Genomic DNA, 24509 nt, shown 5'->3' on the forward strand with positions numbered 1-24509 from the left:
ATACGATTAGGGATGGCAGTGGGGCGGGGGCGGGGAAGGGGCGGGGGACAAGGTCTCCACCCCCACCCCACCTCAAGATTAGAACCTCCATCCCCACCTCCATCTCCGACGGGGATGGATTTTAACCTCCACCCCCGCCTTCATCCCCGTTTCATGTCCTCCATCCCCGGTTCAAACGGGGATGAGGCGGGGATCAGGGCGGGGCGGGGCGGGGAAAAGGGTACGTCCATCCCCGAACATGGATGGATTTTAACCTTCATCCCCGCCTCCATTCTCGTTTCATACCCTTCATCCCAAGTCCGAACGGGGTGAGGCGGGGCTCCGCTTTCCCCCGGTTCACTTCCATCCCTACTAACGATGTCTATATGATTATATCTGTGAACTTTTTGTAATTGACACCTAACAAAACTTTGCAAATACTTTGTTAAATTCACATGTATAGTATAAAGTTTGCATAACCATATATGCAAACTTTTTGTAACTGAAACTTATCAAAACTTTACAAACTAACTTCACATATATAGTACAAAGTTTGCATAACCAACTCTTTGAACTTCCTATAATTGAGACTTGTCGAAACTTCATAAATATTTCACTAAATTCGCATATAGAACAAAGGTGACATAAAATTGTGTAGATCACTTTTAAGTAACTGATCGTCAAGTAGATAAAAAAATATAGGGCGATCTAAATAAATTTTTAAAGTATAAATTTTCTTACATTCATATGCTAATTATATATAAAGTTGTTTTTTTTATTTGTTTCTGAATAGAACCCTAATCTTTTTTTCTCTAAAACCTCAACATTTTTCTTATTCATTGTGACGATTCCTATAAAAAAAATTCATTGCATTCTGATGTGATTGTGATATCCTTCTTATTGACTTCTCAGGTTAGGTTTGAGAAAAAAAAATAAAATGAATAAAAATAACTTTATATATAATTCAATCAGCATGCGAGCGTAAGAAAATTTTTACATAAAAAATTACGCAGATTGTCCCATATTTACGGGTTTTTTTATGATTAGTTTGTTAAAGGAGATTTGCATGGTTTTATGTGATCATCATACTATATATGCGAATTTAGTGAAATATTTACGAAGTTTTGATAAGTTTCAGTTACAAAAAATGTATAGATTCGGTTAGATGAATTTCATACTATATATCTGAAGTTAGTTTGCAAAGTTTCAAAATATTTCAGATACAGAAAATTCATAGATATTGTTATGCAAACTTCATACTATATATGTGAATTTATTAGAATATTTATGAAGTTTCTATGTATCAGTTACGATAAGTTTAAAAATATAGTTATACAAACATTATAAGGTCTGTAAAAAAATATGTGAATTTACCTTTTAGTGAGAGATTGTGATACTAAGAGAGAGTATCGATATATAGGCAAACTTAAGAAGGTTTACTCATGTAAAGGGTAAAATATTCTAAAAAAAGTCAAACATTTCAAATTTAAACATCGGGTAGATTTCAAAAATTATAGTAAAGTATGGTAATTTTTAAAAATATATTATTTTTGTCATAAAGTATGGTAATTTTTTGTATATAAAATGTGATAGCAATTAACTACTTTTCTTGTTAACCGTCATGCAAATGGGGCTTTTGAAGGGTTTTTCTCATGAGTTCGGCACAATTGATTTATTAAGAAACAATACTTGAATTATATATATATATATATATACTTCAAAATGTTGCAGCAAATATTTATGAGTGTAGATTCTCTGTCTTGGGTGCCGTTTAAACAGAAAAGCCTAAAACAATAAGGAAAGTCTAACTGCAAATAATTGATAATAGTGATGCTATTTATAATTTGCCATATTGTCTTTGACTCTGCTTAGTCAACCTAGAATTCACCGGCTTTTCCGGTTATCACGGCTATATGAATCCCAACTTCCTACTTCCTCCTCTACCCTTTCTCCCAAAACCAACTCACACACACACAGAGGAGAGAGAGAGAGAGAGAGAGAGAGAGAGAGAGAGAGAGAGAGAGAGGTGGTTCTGGGTCCTTTCTTTCATGAGAGTGTAGACGCAACTGGGTGGCTTTCGAATCGAAGGGGATGGCCGTGGAAACTGTGGGGTTCAACAAGCTCGGCGAGGAATCGGCGATTCAGGAGGTGGCCTCGGCGGGTCTCAAGAGCATGGAGCACCTTGTCTTCCTCCTCTCCCAGCAACGTTCCTCCTCCTACCACTCCCCCGATTTCGACCTCAACTGCTCCCAGATCGCCGATATCACCGTCACCAAGTTCAAGAAGATGATCTCCCTGCTCAACCGGACCGGCCACGCCCGCTTCCGCCGCGGCCCGGCCACGCCCATCGCCGACAATCGCGACGAACCCAAGCAGCGTCCGGGCTCGAACCCGCCGCCGTGCCCGGCGCAGTCCACTCCTTCTCTTCCTCCTCCTCCTCCTCCTCCCCCTTCTGTTTCTCATCATGTTACTGCTCCTCTTAGTTTCAATTCGATGGTCTTCAACGGATCGCAGAAGGAGAGCACGGCCGGCTTGAGCATCTCGCCGCCGATGTCGTCGGCGAGCTCCTTCGTCTCGTCGGTCACCGGAGACGGGAGCGTCACCGGCGGTCGGGCGTTCTCCGCCCCCGTTCCTAATGGGGTCGTCCCATCGTCCAGCGTCGGCCGGCCGCCGCTGTCGTCCGCTGCGGCAGCTCTAGCGAAGAAGAAGTGCCAGGGGGGGCATGAGCATGGGTTTCCCGGCGGCAAATGTGGTGCTCCTGGGAGCTGCCATTGTTCTAAGAAGAGGTGAGCACTTGAAGACCCCCCTCCCTCTCTCTCGTGAAAATCAGGATAACAGAGTTGCCTTCTCAGTTTTTTGGATCTTCACTTTTCTTTACTGCGATGAGCAGTTAGAGTAGATTAGGGCTAATGAAAGACGCGGAAAACCACAAATATCTGGGGAGAAAAATATTGGGTTTTTCCTGGAAATATTGCTTCTTTGTTTGTTAATTATACTTTTCTTTCATCTGTTGCTTATAAACTCTTCAAGACAAAAACAAAAGCAAGATCCATTAAAAACCCATTTTTTTTCTTTTCAAGATTCTTGGGGTTTCCCCCTTTTCAAACAGTGCCCCCTTGGATTTAGATGGACGTATGTTTTTTATATTATGTTGTCAAGCATTCTCCTTATTCTTTCTGGTGTGTTTGTAGGAAATCAAAGGTAAAGAAAGTGATCAAAGTCCCTGCCATTAGTTCAAAGATTGCAGATATCCCTGCGGACGAGCATTCCTGGAGAAAATATGGGCAAAAACCAATAAAGGGTTCTCCTTATCCAAGGTATTTGATGCTCTTTGCTTTTGATAATTGAGTTCCAAAAAAGGTCGGAGAGAGAGAGAGAGAGAGAGAGAGAGAGAGAGAGAGATGGTGGCCTTGTTTTATAGAGAGATGGTCTGAATTTTCTAGAGAGAGAGAGGGATGGTGGTCTCAATTTTTTCTCAATCTTGTTGTGCAGAGGATACTACAAATGCAGTAGCCTAAGAGGGTGCCCTGCGAGGAAGCACGTCGAGAGAGCGCCCGACGACCCTTCTATGCTCATCGTAACGTACGAGGGCGAGCATCGCCATTCTCACACCACCACCACCACCACCACCACAAACAACAACAACAGCACAGGTCTCGTGTTCGAATCCTCCTGAGCAACTTGATGCGGGAGAGAATACTGATGCTAGTCACCCCATTTTCTCTCACTAGCTGCTTCCCTTTTCTTTTCTTTCTTTTTTGTTTTTTTCTTTTTCAATTTCAATCCTTTTGTTTTCTCTCGTCACGGGACGATGCAAATGAAGAAAAAAGAAAGTATAAAACCTCATAGAATGGAAAAAGCAATTCTGTAAATTAATGTCAAAGAGTTTCTTTACTCTCTCTCTTTTCTTCATCGTGATGTGTGAGAGAAAAAAATAAAGTATAAAACCTCATAGAATGGAAAAAGCAATTCTGGAAATTAATATCAAAGCTTTACTCTCTCTCACTTTCTTCATCGTGGTGTGTGAACCGACTTAGACCGTGCTGCAGAGCAGATTCATATGCAAAATTTTTACTATTAAAAAAATAAGTGTTCCTTAGTTGACCATCTTTATTGACTTGCTTTTCATAAAATAATGTTTTTTCTTCTTTGTTTTGGTGTTTGTGGGGTCCCTTATTCTGACCTTTGGTAGTCCCCTACCTTGCAAGTTGGTTCAATGTAATATCTCAACCCACCTTGATGTTGAAATCGTTGACTTCAATTGGCCATTTTTTTACCATCAAAATTCACCCACCTACTCCCTTCTGCAAATTTTTTTTTTGACAGAAGCATCTTCTTGGCTTCTGGCTAGGGGGAAATGTAAGTTTTTTACTGCCAAGATAAAAGACAAAACACATCTTCTTGATTCTTGTCTTTTATCGAAGATTATGAAAATGACTCTTATAGAAGAATCTTCAATAATCCAATCTATGATTGTGCTTAAAATCGATTAGCAGAAGCTTTTTTGAGTTTTTTTTTTATATAAACTCATGTGGTAAGCGGGGTCCTGTGTCAAGCTGAAGGCCCAGGATCGAATCCCTCTGCCACATGGGGCGGCTGTTGTTCTGGTAGGGGTCTGCCTAACCCCAGCTTTTCTTTAAAAAGCAAAAACATAGTTGTAATCTGCAGAGCCGGACCTGTAAAGAGGCCAATGAGGCTTGGGCCTCAGGGCCCCTGGCCCAAAAAAAAATTTAGGAGCCCATTTTTAAGGCCGGAGCTCCCCATAAAAATTTTAGGGGCCCATTTTATTGTTATTTTGTTTCTTTAAAACAAAATTGAAGGCGCTGCCCCGAAACTCCTACTATTAATAAGGGCCTCATTTTTCCCCTCTGCCTCGTGCCCATAAAACACAGGTACGTCATACTCTGTTTGATTGAATTTGGAATTTGGATCAAGGAAATTCAATAACAAATGGTGTAAAAATTGACAGCTGTAAACCTTTTAATGCTGGTTTTCGACTCCGAAAACATTGAAAGAATCTGTTCTTACTAAATCGACCATGACAAACACATCTACAAGAACAGATTGTATTATGAGATTCCAACTTGATCGTAGAATCTATAGTTAATAGTTAGATCTCTATGCAAAGTGATAGGTTTTTTTTGCAATGGGAAGACTGGTACCGAATCATTGGCCAAACGATACAGGACCGATACTGACACCATTGTATTGGTTTGCTAACATTTAAACTGGTTTTAAAAACCAGCCAAAGAGAAGGTTGAGTTGGGTGAAGGTGCAAAATGCTTTTACCCAACTTTTGGGATCTCCTGGTTAATAAATTTGATTATTTATTCCAAAATACCTGTTGCAGAAAGAAGGAGAGAAAGAGGAAGAGGAAACAAGCGACCCTCTGTTTCAGATTCACGTTTCTAAATTTAAAAAAATGTGGTAACTTTTTTTTAAATAAAAAATATTTTTACTTTACACAAATGCTCTTAATAAAAGAACACAGCAATAAAATAAAGAAGATGCCCTTAATAACTATACACAGCAATAAAGGGTGTACGGACATACTATGAATTTGGATCTCATAATAATCTGGATCTGGATCTGAATCGAGAGTTAAACACAATTTTCTCCGATACTAGTCAATTTCTCATAAGGCGAGTTGGGATCTCCTTAGTCAAATTGTCACAAGGCACCTAATACTTATTTATTAGGATGGTGTTCAACTTTCTCTTTCTAGCTAGCCGGGGGGACAATTGGTCAATTCTACTTTATTTTGGAGTATTTTTTAAATGAATGATGCAGTAGTTGGCTAATAGTACAAAGTATACAAACACGGTTTGAACACAGACTCATTGACTCGTTGCTTTCATTTAAAAATAAAATAAAATTACCAATAATGCCTAAGTTGGTTTTTTTTATGACAAAGAACCCTAAGCTAAGCTAAGAAAACCTTGGGTGGGTCTTCCCAACCAACCTGCTTTGCTTAGCCCACCTCTAAAGCTAAGACACACCCATGCACCAGCGGAGTTTGATCCAGCATCTTCAATCGTACTAATTCTTTTTACAACGCCTTGTATCAACTATCAAGTGAAAGTTCTTGGCATCTCATTATTTTCTTTGTTTAGGCTTCGCCAATGTTGTCATGAAACCATATCCCATCTGAATCAAAACTATCAATTTTTAATCAGCAGATTATACGTATCAAAATTATTAAAATAATATTAAAAATAAAAAAGTAAATAAATAACGACCGATTCAACAACATGGGATACATTTGTCATTTGTAAGCTACAGGAGGGCATCTTTGACTCCAGCAACAGTGAGGACTATGGGTGTACAGAGTGGTCACGTGGTGGGACCCGCCATCGGCACGATAAAACGCACAGAGAGTCAAAGTTTCGGAGATGGAAACGTCAACACTGTGGGCCCCAGTTTTTTGTCAGAAGCTCGTGGTAGGTTCTGGTCTCTCTCTCAAACGGGTACGGGTCTGGGTAGAGGTAGACCAACACGAATCTGTATGCTTGGATTTCCTGGGGGATCCGCCAGATTTTTTTTTTTAAAGGCAAGCTGGAGTTAGGCGGACCCCTACCAGTTATTGAACAACCATTAGGTTTTGAACTTGCAACGTCCCACCACAAAGAGACGTGCACTCAAAGCTCCTGCCAATCACGCGGAGCACCCGTTGGTGGGGATCCACAGAGGAATGGTTGGATTTAGTCATGGATCTAGGAAACAAAAAGACCCTGTGTCCACTTAAGCTAAGCCACTGCACAGATGGGTTTGGGGATCGGATCTATCAGGTCATCAGTGCAGATATGATGGAATACGTGACTCACGACGAATCCATTTCATGGGATTTGATAAAGCTTATTTGAGTCATTTGGTTTGATATCCAAATCCAATAGGCTTACCCAGACCATATAAAGATGGAAGTAGGGATGGCAGTGGACCGGGGCGGGGGACAAGGTCTCCACCCCCGCCCCGTTTTAAAATCTGAACCTCCATCCCGGCCGGGGATGGATTTTGACCTCCACCTCCGCCTCCATCCTTGTTTCATGTCCTTCATCCCCGGTCCAAACGGGGTGAGGCAGGGCGGGGGCCCGTTTTTCCTCGGTCTATAGTCATCCCTTAAAGGATTGGGGACCGGGCAGGGCGGGGGAAAGCGTAAGTCCATCCCCGCACCGGGATAGATTTTAACCTTTATCCCCGCCATGCTCTTCATCCCTGGTCCAAACGGGGCAAGGCCCCATTGTCCCCCGATCCACTGCCATCCCTAGATGGAAGACCTGTTAAGGTTGTTTTATGGGGGCAGTGGCACCGTCATGCTTATAAAATGTAACGGATAAGTTAGTCTTATCTGGGCAATTGCTTTAGGGATGTAAACCGTTCGGATTCAGACCGGGTGTAACCAAATGCCATATTTGATTGAGCCTAAACGGATTCAAATTCAAATTTGGTTTCGAATGGTAAAAAGCCCGTACTAGATCCGTTTTTTACATGTCAATAGATTCATGTATCCATTAAATTAGGATAATTAGCAAAAATCAAAATCATATCAGATATAGTTTTGGCTGAGCAAATGCAACTAAACTGAAACGAATTGGGTCGGATATCCAATAAAATTGGATTCATTGACATCCGTTTCATCTAACTCTATCCAAATATGAATCTGATTATCTAGACATGATTAGGTCATATTCAGTAATGCCTAGATCCCACCCAAGTTTGACCGTTTATAACCCTGGAGCTAATGGCCCAGCAGCTTTGCTCGTACTTTTGGACAGATGAATTAATCTTTCAAGAGGCTTACACTTCGTTAAACTGGACCAGGAAGAGGTTCTAACATTAAACTAGTTGTTTTTAACATTACATTAGAAAGATTCAACCTTATGAAAATAACAAAAATATTTTTAAAATAATAGCATTTGTTAAATGCAATGTTACTTTTTTGAGGTAAAAAATGTAACTTTGATAGCTTCATAAATTCTTTTTTTTTTAAAGGTGTTTGACTTTTCAATTTTCTTAAAGTTCAAGAGACTTATAATGACAAAAAAATTAAACATGCATTTTAAAAAATACAATTCTTTTAAAAATATTTTAGTTATTTTTTTAAAAGGTAGCCCAGTCCTGCCTCAGAAGCCGGGTCGGACCCGGGTCAGACCTGACCTGGATCCGAAACCCGGTAGGGTTTTAAAACAGGGCCCCTGTTACGTATTGTATTCTCTTTCTCCCCCATCTCTCTCTCCCTGCTTGCAACAACCGACGATGTCGGCGGAATCCAGATACGGTCGCCGCCGCTAGTGCTTCTTTTGTTCCCTTTCGGTGTTGGCTTCAGCGTCGGCTTCCGGTGAATTGCAGAGTTCCTCAGCAAGCCTCAGCCAGTGATCTTCGAATCGAACTCTCTCTCTAGGTTGATTCTCATCGTCTTTCTTCATTAGTTGAAAACGAAAATCTGTCTTCATCAATTCATTTAACAAAAAGTAATCTTGAAAAAGAGGTTCTTTTAATGTGGGTCATATGAAATAGAGGAACAAATTGAAAAGAACAGTTGGGTCTTTGTTTCGATTTGCACAGTATCTTATTTGGATTTGGTTGCCACTCACTAAGTACCTAGTGATCTCAGACGTTGAATGTAGATTCATTCTTTTGCATCAGCAATAAGAAAATGGATTCACTGATTATGGTGAACTGGGTCGCTAGGGACCTGTGATCTAGTTCATTTGAACTACTTTTGCATTTTGATGGCTGGACCAGTGAATTCTGTGATCCGGATCTAGCCTTGAACAAAGAGCACTAAAATGTTCACTCTTAACAAGTTTAGTTTCTTTAACATTTTTATCTTTTTTTTTGGGTGGTTATATTCAAGATACAGTGTCTTGGTGAATCTTGACTGAAAAATCAGTACATGATGGTTTTTGCTACCACCACATAATTTGTTGCTTTTCATGGCAGTGTTGATCCAAAATTAATTCGTTCTTCTGGTTATTCACTTGGAAAAGTTAAAACATGTAGCCCAATTTCAAGAAATTGCTCTTGTTAACTCGTTTCAAGCTTCTGAATGCTTTAGTGAGTCAATCAGGATGTCATTGTTATGCTTATAAGTGCCTCTTTTTTCTTCTATCTTTAGAACTACAATGATTATTATATCACTTTTGCAATTGATGCACTTAGAAATTTTGTTGAATATTTGTTTTTGGTGGCAATGTCTAATAGGTTCTTATACTCCACATATATCTTCAGATGTGCATTACCAATCTGTAATCAATAGCTGGACATGTTTAGTTAATTGGGTACATTTATAAATAAGAAAGGACTTTTAGGAGTTATTTTTCCTGCTGTTTACTTGCAAGGGAAAGGCCAAGCTACTTTGCATGTATAGAATAAAGCCTTGTTTCTCCATGGTCATGCTTTGTCTTTTCATCTTATATGAAATGATATTCACTTCTTAAATGTCATACATTTACTCATTGCTCATGTAGTATCTTATTTATTTGTAGAATTTAAAATGGAAAGAGGACAATCTTCGAGCACTAAAAAAAGAAAAAACTTGTTATCGTTTTTTTCGAAGTTAGATAGCACTTCAGATGGACAAGTTGAGGAAACTCCAAGTCCTACTCCAACCATTCCTTCATCACGTGAGCATATTTCATCTTCGAATCCAACTTTCGAATCTGATTTTTATATTGAAAGTGATCCGGGTAAGAGAAAGCGTATGTGTGATCACCTTGTTAATGAAAGAGATCGAATTAGACGAGCTTATCTTAGTGCAAGACCTTTTCAACCAAAACTTGCATAATACCCAAGTAGACAATGTGGTAAACAAGTGCGTCGATGTCAAGAACATTGGTATGATAAGTTTCGTTGGCTAGAGTATTCTCCGACATAAGATAAAGCATATTGTTTTTATTGCTTTCTTTTTCTTGATAATAGCCCTTCTTCGAATCTCTCAGCATTGGCAACTGTTGGGTTTAATAATTGGAAGAGGGTTAGTCAAGAAGAAAAATGTGCTTTTCTTACCCATGTCGGTTCTTCACCGTCTTCATATTATAATGTATGTGTAAGAAATGCAGAGATTTTGATGAGACCGGGTCATCACATTGACAAAGTGATGAATGTTGTATCCCAAGAGGAATGTCAAAAAGCTTGTTTGAGAGTAAGAACATCAATGTTAGCTCTTCAGTGGTTAGCGCTCCAAGGTTGCACATTTAGGGGCCATGATGAATCTTCATCTTCATTGAATCATGGAAATTTTATTGAATTGGTTGATTATTCTGGAAAAAATGAATGCATATGTTGGTAAAGTTGTTTTGGCTAATGCTCCAAGAAATGCCACGTACACTTCTCCAGATATCCAAAGGGAGATTTTGCACATTATGGCAAACCGAGTACAAGGTATGATTCGTAATGAAGTTGGTGATTCACCGTATTGTATCCTTGTTGATGAAGCACGAGATGCATCTAAACGAGAACAAATGTGTATTGTATTGAGGTTTGTCAATGAAGAGAGAATTTTAAGAGAACGTTTTTTTGCAATTAAAAGTGTTTGTGATACTACCTCATTGAATCTGAAAAATCAAATTTCTGATATTCTTAGTAGTCACAACCTTCAAATTCAGAATATGCGAGGACAAGGGTACGATGGTGCTAGTAATATGCAGGGTGCTTGGAATGGGCTCCAAGCATTATTTCTAAAGGATTGTCCTTATGCATATTATGTTCATTGTTTTGCGCATCGTTTGCAATTAATATTGATTTCTGCAGCTAAGAATGTTCGTGACATTTGGCAATTCTTTTCTCATTTAGATAATGTTGTTAACATTATTACTTCTTCGCCTAAGCGTGTTGGTGAGTTGAAAGCTGCACAGAAAAGAAATTGAGCATTTGTTAGAAACTGGAGAACGATCGACATGAAGTGAGACTGATCAGATTGGGAACTTACATAGAGCTGGAGCTACTCGTTGGAGTTCTCATTATGAATCTGTAAAGAGCTTGATGGATATGTACGTTGCAACATGTAAAGTATTTGAGTGCCTGATTGAAAATTCTTCAAGTGCTAGATCTCAGGCTGAAGTTGATGGTGCATACACTTGCATTACAAGTTTTGAATTTGTATTTGTCTTGCATTTGATGAATCAAATATTTGCAGTTATTGATATTCTATGTCAGACCCTTCAAAAGAAAAATCAAGAAATCTTGACTGCTATGAGATTTGTCTACACTACAAAGACTGTGCTTCAAGCTTTGAGAGAAGATGGTTGGGAAAAATTCCTTCAAAAGGTAACATCATTTTGTTCAACAAATGATATTTGCCTACCTGACTTCAGTAGTTCATATATGGTTGGTCGATCCCGTGGTCGTGAGTATCCCTCAGTTGACCATCACTATCATTTTGATGTTTTCAATAAAGCTATAGATTTCTTGTTGGTAGAGTTAAATACTAGATTTAATGACACATCAATCGAACTTCTTTCTCTCAGTGCAACATTGGATCCTAGAAACTCATTTGAATCCTTTAATATAACTGATATTTGCAAGCTTGCAGAGAAGTTCTATCATCAAGATTTTACACCACAAGATATATTTTACTTGAAAACAGAGTTACAACATTATCAGATTGATGTGGTTTCTGATCCTCGATTTCAAGTACCTACTCTACCTGATTTGTATCAAAAGTTGGTTGCAAGTGGAAGGTCAAAAAGTTATGTCATGCTAAATAGATTATTTCGTCTTGTATTGACATTACCAGTTTCTACGGCTACTACAGAACGAGCATTTTCAATGATGAAGCATGTGAAGACGGAAATTCGTAACAAAATGGACGACGGTTTTCTTGCTGACTGTATGACATTGTACATCGAACGAGAATATACTATGACTTTAGTTATAGATTCTCTTATAGATGAATTTTATGCTGCGAGTAACCGTCGGGGCCCATTTTAGTTGGTACTTTCTTATTTTGATTTATTTTGTCATAAATAAAATTTATGCATTGTTATGAATTTCAAATTATCGCACCAGTGTTATATATTGTCATTAGATAATGTTTAAGAACTTTATGTTGAGATTGAAAAAGACTGCAGCAGATAGTTTGATTTGTCCATATGAAATAGATTTTTATTAATAATTATAGTCATTTTTTTTATCTCAAAAAAATTTTTTTTGGGCGTTGCCCCCGAACCCCAAACTATCACACCAACTTTTTTTCTACACCCCTGTTTGCCCCCCATCACATGAATCCTAGCTACGCCCCTGCGCACACACACACACACACACATATATATATATATATATATATATATATATATATTCACTCCTAATATAAGAACTAACGTGTGAACCTCGATTTTTATAATTTTTTGTTCTTTTCTCTTGAGTCTAATGATAAGTATGTGATCTGCATGCTTGGTTTTATCAGAAGCCACATTCGAAAATCACATTTTTTCATTTAAAATACTCAATACAACGGTTGATTCCTAGCAAATTCACCATGCCAAGCACATCCACATGGTTGGATTTCTAAAAAAATATTGGAAATGCCCATATTTCTAGTTCTCATATTTTAGCAACTCTCTCTCTCTCTATATATATATATATGGACAACTTGGCCAGGCCTGAGTCTGACCACATTGAAAACTTATTTCACCGAGACCCAATCCTAGCTTGGTTCACTGCGAAATTCTGGTCAGTCGAGTTTCAGGTAGCACAGGCAGTCCAAACCTGGCCCATCTCGGGTCTGTACGTAACGCCTATCGTTGGCCGACACCAATTTCAACCCCAATTGATGCCATTAGGCTGCACCGGTTTTTCCCATGTTCTCATAATCCAGCATCACATAGTCAACGTCAAACTGAATTTGGGATACTATTGTGAAATCTGAGTTGGATCTTGATCTAGAACTAGACCCACTTTACAAAAGTTGGATATAGTGTTGGGTCACCCATGACCAGACCCATATCTGGCCCGTTTGAGCTCTTAAGTGAGTCAAAATGATTTTATATATCCTAGATTCTTTGTTGATCTTAGCCATCCAATTGATGCATCTGAATCATTAGGATTAGTTCACGTCCCATCCACTATGTGGACTAATTCTAACCCTTGGTTTTAATGATTAGGATTGAATCTACCATTTATGTCAGATGATGGTGAGATCTGTTCTCTAATTAAGAGAGAGAGAGGGAGATTTTTTTGATAATGAGTAACCCTCACCTAAGAGAAAACCACACACCTGTGTACCAGCAGAGTTTGATCCAGCACCTTCATCTCAGCAACCTCACTGGCCACACGGGCGACCCCTGCGATGGTGAGAGAGATGATATTTACAGAGTGTGAAACATTTTCCTATGAGTGTGAAAGAAAAGGCTGAACTTTGGATAAGTTTCCAAGAGTGTACAGTACTTTTTGCACAAGATATTGACCACCCTGGTCTTTGTAAAAGTATCAAAGAGATGCAAGTTTGCAAGATGTATGTGGCCCAGCCAATTTTTTAGATTACATTCCACAAGTTTGCATTTGGTAGTCCACAACTTGTATTAATGTGTACATACAGAGAATTTCAACGCCAATAATAACAAGAAAATGATTTTCCACAGTTGTTTATGCTCAATATTATTGCCTTGGATGCACCACTAATGAACCAAGAACAATCCTTCTTGTGTGACATTGAGCCATCGTTGCCTCATGAATGCTTTGTTATAGGATGAGGTAGATTTAGCCGATGGCTGTTTGATGGCTCCTCCAAAGATTGGATAGAACCAGCCAACATAATAGACAAAACATGAGTTTTCTCTGTTCTGTGTGCGGACAACATGAACACGGATATTAAATAGGATAACTTAATTTTGGATGGTACGACTCGATCCTCCCAACCATATAAGTGTTTTAAGAAACACATTATGGATTTTAGCCTGGGATTGAATCTAAAAACTAAAAAATATTTAAAATTTGAGCAATTTGAGAAAAAATAAGAATTGATATTTTTGAAATATAAATGATTTAATTAATATCATATTAAATCTAATAATAAAAGTTTATCATAAAAATATCAAACCATAAAATCAAATTAACTATAAAAATCAATTATCAAACCCTATTAAATCATAAAACTGTAAAATACAAGAAAATAAATCATAAATAAACCAAAAAACATTAAACTTTAAGAAAAATAAACTAACAAATTAAATAAAAAACATTAATTCAAACCCTAATCAAAGAAGAAAACCTACCCTAATCAAATTAACTATAAAAAATCTTAATTAAAAAAATTTGATTCAAAGCCCTAATCATAGAAAATCAAGAAAATAACTATAATCAAATCAAAGAAAACCTTAACCAAATTAACTATAAAAGGAACCAATTTAAAGAATTTGATTCAAAGCCCTAATCAAAGAAAATTAAATAAAAAAACCTTAATCAAATTAACTATAAAAATCCCTAATTTAAAAATTTTAATTCAAAGCACTGAATAAAAAACTCTAATAAAACCATAATTAACTTAATTATAAAAGGTCCTAATTTTAAAAAATTGATTCAAAGCCCCAATCAAAGAAGAAAGCCCTAATTAAGGTTTGTGTGATAGTCGGGGGCAAACAGGGGTGTAGAAAAAAAAAAGTTTGTGTGATAGTCGGGGGTTTGGGGGCAGCGCCCCCAAATTTTTTTTAAAGATAAAATAGAAAATGGCTACAATTATTAATAAAAATCTATTTCATATGGACAAATCAAACTATCTGCTGCAGTCTTTTTCAATCTCAACGAAAAGTTCTTAAACATTATCTAATGACAATATATAACACTGGTGCGATAATTTGAAGTTCATAACAATGCATAAATTTTATATATGACAAAATAAATAAAAATACAAAAGTACCAACTAAAATGGACCCCGAGGGTTACCGGCAGCATAAAATGAGTAAATTGCTTTTTTATTTTAAATAAAATTTGATAAAAAATAAATACAGTGAATTGTTTCAGGTCAGGATCAACCCTACTTTGGAGTTGATTTGATTAAATCCACTCCAATCAAACTAATACATATTTGATTAGTTAAATCCACTCCAACCCTACTTTGGTGTCTTGTCGTCGTTCTCGGTCAGTGTCGCATCATCTCGCTCACTCAGGAGCACGGGAGCAGCGTCGAAGGCTTGGAGGAGAAGGGTGGGTGGCCGGTGTCGGACGAGAAGCTCAGCTGACATCAGAGAAGAAGCTGAGCGACGTTGGATTGAGAGTCGAGGGATTTGGGAAAGATGAGGGCAAGGGCTAGGTCACTCAAAATCAAGATCGAAGAAGAAGAGGGGCTGAAGGGTAATAAGTTAAACGGGTTGGATCCAGCATGGGTGGGTGCCTGCCTTCCCTAGGTGTTGGATCTGACCCGAGAATCAGGGTTGGATTAGGACTGGGCTTTAAATCTTTTTTTTTTTTAAACTGGGCCGATAAGTAGGACTGGGCTACAGCCCAGTCCTGCCCCCCCCCCCCCCCCCCCAGCTCCGCCTTTGGAATCAGGGTTGGGCTAGGACTGGGCTTTTAAATTTTTTTATTTTTTTTTAACTGGGCCGGGAGGCAGGACTGGGCTACAGCCCAGTCCTGCCCCCCCCCCCCTTCATCCCTTTTCCTTTTTTTCTTTTCGTTCCTTCCAAAAACACCCTTCATCCCTTTTCCTTTTTGAGGAGGTCCAACCATAGTGACAAATATCGCGAGATTTATGAAAATCTTGCGATAATATCACAAGAAATTGCCTGAAAGTTTAAAATGGCAATTTCTCACGAGATTTTCAAAATCTTGTGAGATTTATGAAAAAACATAAATATCGTGATTTAAATGCGATATTTACGTTTTAAATGGGTATTTATCGAGAAAAAAACATGTATTTTTATTTTTAAATAATTTTTATTAATATTTTCTTATAAAAAATAGATTTTATATTTTTTAATTTATTTTTTATTGTCGAGATTTTGCCGAAAAAATGTGAGATTTATAAAAAAAATTCAATTTCTGGCGAGTTTTTGAGAAACGAGAAATTGTTGTTTAAAACGTTTGTCACTATGAGTCCAACACCATAAACCTTTACTGATAAGGCTTTTAGTGGCGCAACTATTGTGCCAGTAAAAACATTTACTGGCACAAAAGTTGCGCTAGTAAAAATCGAATTTCTTATGGTGTGACCACCTGTCTAGCAGCCAAGGCGCCCTGCCCTCCCACTAGGCCAAAGCCCTTGGTGTTTCCTTGTAACTTGATATTGAAGTTTCACACTAGTGACGTTGAAAGATGGAGGAATAATGCCGTAAATTTTTTTGTTTTTTTTAAGAAATAATGCCATAAATTTTATTGGGGCTCGATTTAGGAAGTCTAGATGTGATTATCCCATTCAAGAAACAACCTACATATATAAAAACTTTTGCCATAGTGGTAGAGCCAGAAATTCAAATTAGGGTGGGCACAGGTGTGTTTGTGACAATGAGAGAGGGTGAGAAGGAGAGAGAGAGATACAGGTGTGTTTGGACAGTAGTTTGATGTGGATCTTTTTTATGACATGTGTTGATTAATAAAAAAAGAGCATGAACATCAACAATATTTGTGGCCCATCTATTTGATGAATGATTCATGGAAAGGACTTGACATGGTACTTGTTTGAAGTGTAGGGTGAGGAGTACAAGAAACTTAATGTTTGTGTTGTCACCACAGTTCTAATCATGTCATAGTTAATGGGTTCCACAGTACAATTTTTGAGTAAATTTAGCTAGCTTTCTCGTTGGTTGAGATGTATTTGTGTTCTTGGACTAAACAGTTGGGCCAAAAAACAAAAAACTTATTCAAGCATTGAGAACCTTTCGCTTGGATAATCAATCAATTTAGGACTTCTATAGTATTATTCATTGATGCATGTTCTCAAGATTTTTTGACTTTCTATTGATCTAGTTTGACAATTAAAACATGTAAAATAATTTAAGTTTCTGAAGAAGACTGAAAATTGAAAATCTTTTACAAAAAAGCAGACTAAGGATGAATTCTAGTTGTCTTTTTCACAAGTTATAGGAAAATTAGAATGCTTAGCCCCTTGGGTATTTAGGCCTGAGAGCATTGATTAAGACAATGGTTATTTACCAATATAACTACTACCATTATGGCACATTTCAGTCTAAAATCAAATACTCGTCAAAGTTTTTGCTTAGATGCTATATAACCTTGAAAATGTATCCACCCATCACATGAGAATAAAAACAATTAGATCATAAACAAGTAAACAAAGAGTTTCTAAATTATAGCAAGGTAGAAAATTATAGTTAAACAAAGATAGTTTAAAAAATTTGGATCTAGAATGTGGGATTATGTCTATGCACATGTATGAAGGCTTACATCTCTTTTGTGAACTTCCTAGCTGCATCTCTCTCTCACTCCATTTCATATCTTTATCGCTCCCTTTCTGCTCTTTCTCGCTTATGTTCTTCTCAGTCTGTCCTTTGTTTTTATCTTAATTGATGAAGCTCTGCCTGTGTTACCTCCAGCTAAGAAGATAGCTCTGAAACTCAGACCTGACTATAGAATGATGGTTTGGATGGAATAACAAATGCACCCATTCCCCTCACATATCTGTACCGCTCTCTGAAGACTTTGGTAAAGACATCTCGTTGCATCATCAACAAGCCTCCTTGTGAAAAAGATGTTGAACTTTTCAACTCTACATATTGTAGTTTCGTTTACATGTTATTCATAAATTATTATAAATAACTAATAATACTGTATAAAATAGAATGAATGAATATGGCACTATAAAGTGTGAGTTACTTACAAAGGTATTTTATGCTTCATTATATATGAATGTCTTGCGATCTGAATGGCTGTGCATCTCTTTAGAGAACAGACTCATGATCGGTTCTTGCCCATCTATTTCAGTCTGCAAAAAATAAATTAAGAATTTATTAGATCAAACATATTTAGAACTATACTATATAAAAAAATAAACTTAGAGAATAAAAAACTTACCCTCATATGATACATCTGAAGGTACAAAGATGATCTATTGGTATGTAAAATTGTCTGTTTTGCTCTATTCATCGATTTTTTATGCCCACTATTAACCAAATAAAAATCAATTAGTAGATGAAAATCTAAACATTTGAATATTTATTTACTTATAAATATATATCCAATATTTATCGTCCATTAATCTTTGGTGAAAAACCTACAAATCAGTTTATACACTTGAGTCGCATCCCTCGGGAGGATGTTGTTCTGGTATGTCGTGGTTTCCAAACTTTTGATATTACTTATGAAAACCTTCTAGAACTCTTGAGTATGATAGTGCAAGTTGCTTCTCTATGCACGCCTGATGTTCATGTATGTCCTTGTCTAAATTAAACTCATCATACACCAAATTATCAAAATATAGTTAGTAATACTTTTTTTATGAATTAATCTGTTTATCAAAATATAGTTAGGCAACATACTTACACAAATTGCCTCATTCAATACCATCTTCATATCATTTGGGACCTTCTTTCATGAGTTGTGAGTGAGTATGATCTACTCCCTAATGATACACGAAAGCCTCCTAGAGAATGTGGAGGAGCCCTAGCCTATGACTCTTCATGTTCTAGGCTTAATAGTTATCAAAGCTTTTTGTTGCTTGATTTGCTTGTGGCGGTCTACACATTTGTTCTTTCCACGCTTATGCTAAAAAAATTCTGCAGTTGCTAATTTACAGTAATAAATAAATATTAATAGAAATAATAGTAATAATTTATGAATTGTACTAAAAAATTACTAGAATATTTACCTGTCATTGTAGATCACTCTAAAACTATAGTGGCCTATGGTGTATGGGTGACACCTCTTCTTCCATTAAAGTATCACCAACCTGTGATCTGAAGTCGATCCCGTCTACGTGTTTACCTTGACTGCTGGGTGGTAAACCAATCTTGAGGGAAGAAGAATACCTACATCATCGTCATGAATATGTCAACATCCATTAATTTTATGCAAACAATATTAGATGAGACTACACTACAAAATATTAACTATCAAAACCCTTTTAATAAAAAATACAATTTAGGTTAATATAGAAGAATATTCACTATCTAGGTTAACATACATTACTATCATTCACATCAAAATATTTATCAATTATCCCATGAATCATCTTGGTATAATGGCATGGGATCTTCATCGATGGTGCAGCGAAGTAATGAATCAACCCTTCCACAATTGGCCTCTTAATACACATCGTTGTCTTATTTTTCATTATGTTCAACTGAAGATAATATAGTCTTGTACACATTTCTTAGTATTTTTTTTTGCACTATATATATTTCACTATTTGTAAGATCTCTAATATAAAATACTTGCATAGCTTGAGAGGCTAAAATAAAAGGATCCTCCTAGTATGTTGGGTGAGACATGTTGACATATATAAAATATTTGTCCTTATGCATGTGCCTGTTATCAAACCAAACACATCTAAGCATATAAACTCAATTTTATCATATATATTTAAATTCAATAATATCTTTTAGAATACTATAATAGTCAACATTAAGCTCCCCTACTTCATCTGTACATGTAACAATTACCCCACTATTCTAAGAACTATGGTCTTGACTTCGAGACTGTGTATGAAACCTGATTCTATTCATATCACAAGTTTAATAGGACTGTGATTTGTGCTAAGTTCCTCTTACAAGACTTCATAATTCTAGAGAAGTATATTCCTAAGCCTGTAGAAACCAACTTGTGAACTCCTGGTCATGTTGTATTATAGTGTCTTGAACATTGTTGCACAAGCCATGGATTATCTACTTGTGTTCCCTGCATTATATATATATATATATATATTGGTGAGATTGTTTAACAACCACCATATTAGGTATAATTTATAATCATAATAAGAGATACACACCTTTGATACTTTTCACATTCAATGCATTTGTCCATCACATACGGATGAACTCTCACTAAATCTAAAAGTACAATTGGTAAACCGCCTCCAGCTTTCATGCGAATATCATGTGAGAATACAGATACACCGGGTGTTTTTGTCGTGTTGGGCCTATCATCATGTTGATCCCAATGGTTAAATATAGTATCAATACTACTAAGATACATTCAGCAAAATATCACACATTATGTTAAAATATATACCTCAGCAATAAAAGCTTTTAGCCATGCTCTATTCCTTACAGTTTGCTTTAATCTACCAAAGAATCTCTTGATCGGATACATCCAATAATATCATATAGGTCTAGCAAGTTTGGCCTCATGTGGTAGATGAATGGCTAAGTGCATCGTTATGGTAAAAAATGTGAGTGAAAATATCTTCTCCAAGCGCATAAGATTACCAAAATATTTTTCTTTATGAGTTAAAACATCTTCTCAACGTCCTTTCACATAACAGTCTGAACATGTCACTCAAATGGATTAAAGGCATGCCGATTGTCTTTTTTAGATATTCACAAACTGCAATAGGAAGTAGGCGCTAGAAGAAGTCATGACTCTTCATTCTAAAAAATTTAGCATCGTTTATGTTTACCCATCGTTCAATGTTAGATGCATAGTTGTCAAAAAACTTTACATCCTTCCACCAATCAAAAAACTATTTCTTATGCATACTCAAAAATGTATATTGTGTATATGATTTCTTCAGTGTCGCACCACTTTTGTCTAACTGCAGGTGATGACGTATCTTTCTAAGTCTTAATTATTTCCATGCATTTTCGTTGTTCTTTATGTTTTTCTTGACATTGAGTAGTATATATAAGATATTATCACATATGTTCTTCTCAACATGCATCACATCTAAGTTATGCCTTAGCTTCAGACCAATATGGTAGTCGTAAAAATATATATTTTTTGTCCAATTTAGATACCATTGATTATCATCACGTTATTTTCATTTTTCACCAACCCATACTTTTCTAAAATCAACAGTAATGTTACTTAACTGTACCTCTAATTCAACTCCAGATAATTCATTTGGTGGCCCTCTAAGCTCCATTATACTATTGAATTTCTTCTTTTGATGACATCATGGGTGATCATGTAGTAAGAATTGATGATGATATTTGACCTTGTATCGACGTTGCAAGTTGGACACTTCAAGCTATTTGGCCTTGTATAAGAATCAAGCTCTCATACATATTTTTAATACATGCTTATGCATATGCCATTCAAGGGCCTACCATACCAAATAATGGATGTCCATCTATGCTTAGCTAATTACTTTGTTAGACCTCCATATAAGCATTGTATGAGTTGGTCAAGTTTGGCATGCCTAATGGCATAAATAGGGAGGTGCCCACTAACAATGTAAATTAAGGCCCACCTACAAAATCAAATTGCCTAAGTGCCTACTGTTTCAAAGAGATGGGCAATGATTTCCCCATTTGTTATGAGCATCACATGTCCTTGTTGATGGATAGGCATGGTAGTGTCATTTGAAAAATAAAAATATTAAACACTAAAACCTTAAAACCCTAATTAAATACTTATGTTATTTGCAAGAATTCAAATCAATACCCTAAATCTTAAAAAAAATCATGCATTTATGCTAATGAAAAATCCCTTAATATTCTAATAAAAATAAAACATCTATTACATGCCTAATGATAATAAAAAAATATAATAAACTCTAAGAACCAAATTAAACATTCATGTTGTTTAAAAAATAAACTAAATTAATAACCTAAATCCTAAAAAACATCATGCATTATGCCAATTGAAAAAAATAAATAAATATAACCCTTAAAATCAAAACAAGCCCTCATTTATGATTTAAAAAAAAATTAGAAAGAAATAAAGAGGAAGAAGATGACCTAGTGGCCAACCGATCTCTGTAAAAGATCGAAGAAGAGGTTGTTGGAGGGGTGGCACCGAACGATGGATAAACCACACAAAAAATGAAGAGAGAGAGAGAGAGACTATTGGGTCGTAGGGAGGGTCGACATTAATGGTGGAGGCAGCCTGTAGGTGGTCGGCGATGGTCCGACATGTAGAGGGATTAGAGAGATACCGTAAAGAGAGAGAGAGAAATATAAAAAGGGCTTGTCGATCTCTTTCTATAGATGTCACTCAATAACGATGATATAATTGTCATCGTTATAAAGTAAAACCCTATAACGATGCGATCTATATCTCGCCTGATCTATAACAGTGAGATCTTTTAGCTGTTGAATATAGTCCTAAAGTGTTTTAACGACAATATCTAATGGTTATATAATCTCGTTATTATACATATGACTTTAATGACGATACATGTGCAAGGGCAAGGCATTTTAGAGGATATCCAGCTCGCCATTATTGATAAGCTAATAGTGACAAAATTCATGACCATAGTAGAGTAATAACAGTGAGATATTTATGTCTCTGCTATTACCTATCAATTAGCGGAGACAAAAATCTCACTGTTATTGCGTTATCAATAGCAGTGAGATTTTGTCTCATTGGAAAAGAGTCACCGCTATTGATCCTCATCCTTGTAGTGTGCTCTCTGACCGAAGCTTGACACACTTTCATAACCTGAAGAGAATGATCTATCTTATTTACAAAAATCTATATATATTTTAGAGTTGAAACAACAGAATTTAAATCTTAAACCTACTAAACCATGTTCAAATTGATTGACTCATTTGCAAAATAAATAATTGTTTCAAACTTATAAGCAATAGGATTTGAATTTTAAACTTGTTGTTGCAGCCAAAACACTTCAACCATCTTCACTCTATGAGATAATATATATTTATTGTTAACTAATGAGTCTATATAAGCAGAGGCTTGGGGACTGTTGGTTTTTCATGCTTGAGCTCGCCGAGCCTATTTCACGAGTTCGAACGAGCACTTTACAAGCCAGACATGAGCATGATTCACGAGCTGCTCATGTGGTGTTCCAGTCCTAGCCTTGATTGGTGAGATCCAACCCATTGGCAACCCTAGTGGTAAGGGTATTCTAAAAGTAGAGTACCAATCCAGTTTGCTTATTTTGAAATTCAACTCTTCAAATAAAGAGAATAGTGAAGAACTTCGTTACAAAGCAGTGACTGTTCAGAATGAGTATAAGATATTCTAGGATAGAGATTGACCTGTTACTGTTGCTCAGTTCTGCCTGCATGTGATTGCGCATTAAGATTTTTCAGGTAGTGATGGAAGACAGATTTTTCAGGTAGTGATTGGTTTTCCATAAGATCGTCAAAATCCAGCCCAAACCGTTAAGGACACTAACAGATCATCTTCAAGATCCATGGCTCACTTGAACAAAAGGTAAGGATTGAACTCCAATCTCAATTTGAACAAGATTTTTTTTTTCTAACGAGGGATAATAAAAGCATTGAACAATCAATCTCTTAAGCTCTAAATACCCATTCAGCCAATTTCATTGCAAAGACCTGCAGGGGTTGTCTCTATGGCACCCAATTCAGAATTAAGGCAAAGCAAGGTGTCTCCCTCGAGGTCGAGGGGTGCGCCATGGTTTTACGTCATCAGAGAAGCAACCGTAGACATGGCAAGCATAGTCCAGAACAAGGGGGGGCAGTTTCTCTGTTCCTCATGGACAAAAATTCAATTTCTTATATGGTACACGTTCTACCAAAGTTACGTTCAAATTTACAACTCTTGTTTAAGATTGTCTCATAAAACATGATGAACTCATGTTGTGCTTAATATGAACTCGTGTTCAAGCCAAACAGAGTGGAATGAGACAACACATCCTCTCTACACTTAAAATGGGCCTTCATGAGGCAGGCTGCATATGGATCAAGGTCCAACATGTCCAAAATTTGTCAAAGTCCCAAAGGGCCCGTGCATACTAGCTCACCTGATCTAGCAAATATACCAAACCCAATATCCGAGCTTCAGGGCTCAGATAGTTGGGTTAGCCACATTAAACATATCTGTGGTATGCAAATCATGTTCTAGAAACGATTTTGGCTCCCACAGTTTGTAATGCAGACCTGTTTTTCTATCCATGCATCGTCTAGAAACCTGAAAAAAAATAACAAATGAACTATTTGCTACAAAACCACTCATCTAGTAGGGGAAAATCGTGAAATATCATCAAATTGATGGGACATCACGAGTTCAAAACCCACCAATGAAGAAAACTGGGATAAAGAAATTAAGAAAATAGTGGTGTCCATATTGGAGATTCACAAACAGAAAGGGGGAAAGAAGTACATGAAATTTGGTTGGTGTTTAAGTACAAGACAAGCTTAAAAGTAAGCTTGATCTAACTGGGGGGAAACCACCTATCCTAGACTCTTCCTAGCTCCCTGTAGGTAATCCCTATATGTCCAGGGAAGCTAGCTTTAGCTACAAATCTAGCACCTTCCAATTGTGCTCATCAAGGAGGTACAGTACGGGTACATGGTGATGGCATGAAACTTGGCCAAATTGATTTAATTTGGCACTTCTATCTGAGATAAACCATGTGGTAAGCAGGGTCCTGTGTCAAGCTGAAGGCCCAGGATCGAATCCCTCTGCCACATGGGGCGGGTGTTGTTCGGGTAGGGGTCCGCCTAATCACAGCTTGCCTTAAAAAAAAAAACATTAGTCTCAATTTAACCATT

General features: G+C 36.9%; 1 protein-coding gene and 1 pseudogene across 1 annotated transcript; both read left to right on the plus strand.

Annotated features, from left to right (window-relative positions):
• The first annotated feature begins 1943 nt into the window (after positions 1-1943).
• On the plus strand, positions 1944-3870 carry LOC149851200 (putative WRKY transcription factor 11). The gene is made up of 3 exons (XM_090014083.1): positions 1944-2765; positions 3171-3296; positions 3472-3870. The coding sequence occupies exons 1-3, from the start codon at positions 2071-2073 to the stop codon at positions 3653-3655; spliced, it is 1005 nt and encodes a 334-aa protein (XP_089870209.1). The 5' UTR covers positions 1944-2070; the 3' UTR covers positions 3656-3870.
• Positions 3871-10132: 6262 nt separating this feature from the next.
• On the plus strand, positions 10133-10844 carry LOC149851201 (uncharacterized; annotated as a pseudogene).
• Positions 10845-24509: the final 13665 nt, after the last annotated feature.

The sequence above is a fragment of the Nuphar pumila genome, chromosome 1 (genome assembly GCF_984573655.1).
Source record: "Nuphar pumila chromosome 1, dmNupPumi1.hap1.1, whole genome shotgun sequence".
Lineage (NCBI taxonomy): Eukaryota > Viridiplantae > Streptophyta > Magnoliopsida > Nymphaeales > Nymphaeaceae > Nuphar > Nuphar pumila.

Coding starts and splice junctions, on each gene's coding strand:
- LOC149851200 (XM_090014083.1), top strand. CDS start 2,071: ATGGCCGTGGAAACTGTGGGGTTCAACAAGCTCGGCGAGGAATCGGCG. Junction 2,766..3,170: donor TGCCATTGTTCTAAGAAGAG/GTGAGCACTTGA, acceptor GTGTGTTTGTAG/GAAATCAAAGGTAAAGAAAG. Junction 3,297..3,471: donor AAGGGTTCTCCTTATCCAAG/GTATTTGATGCT, acceptor CTTGTTGTGCAG/AGGATACTACAAATGCAGTA.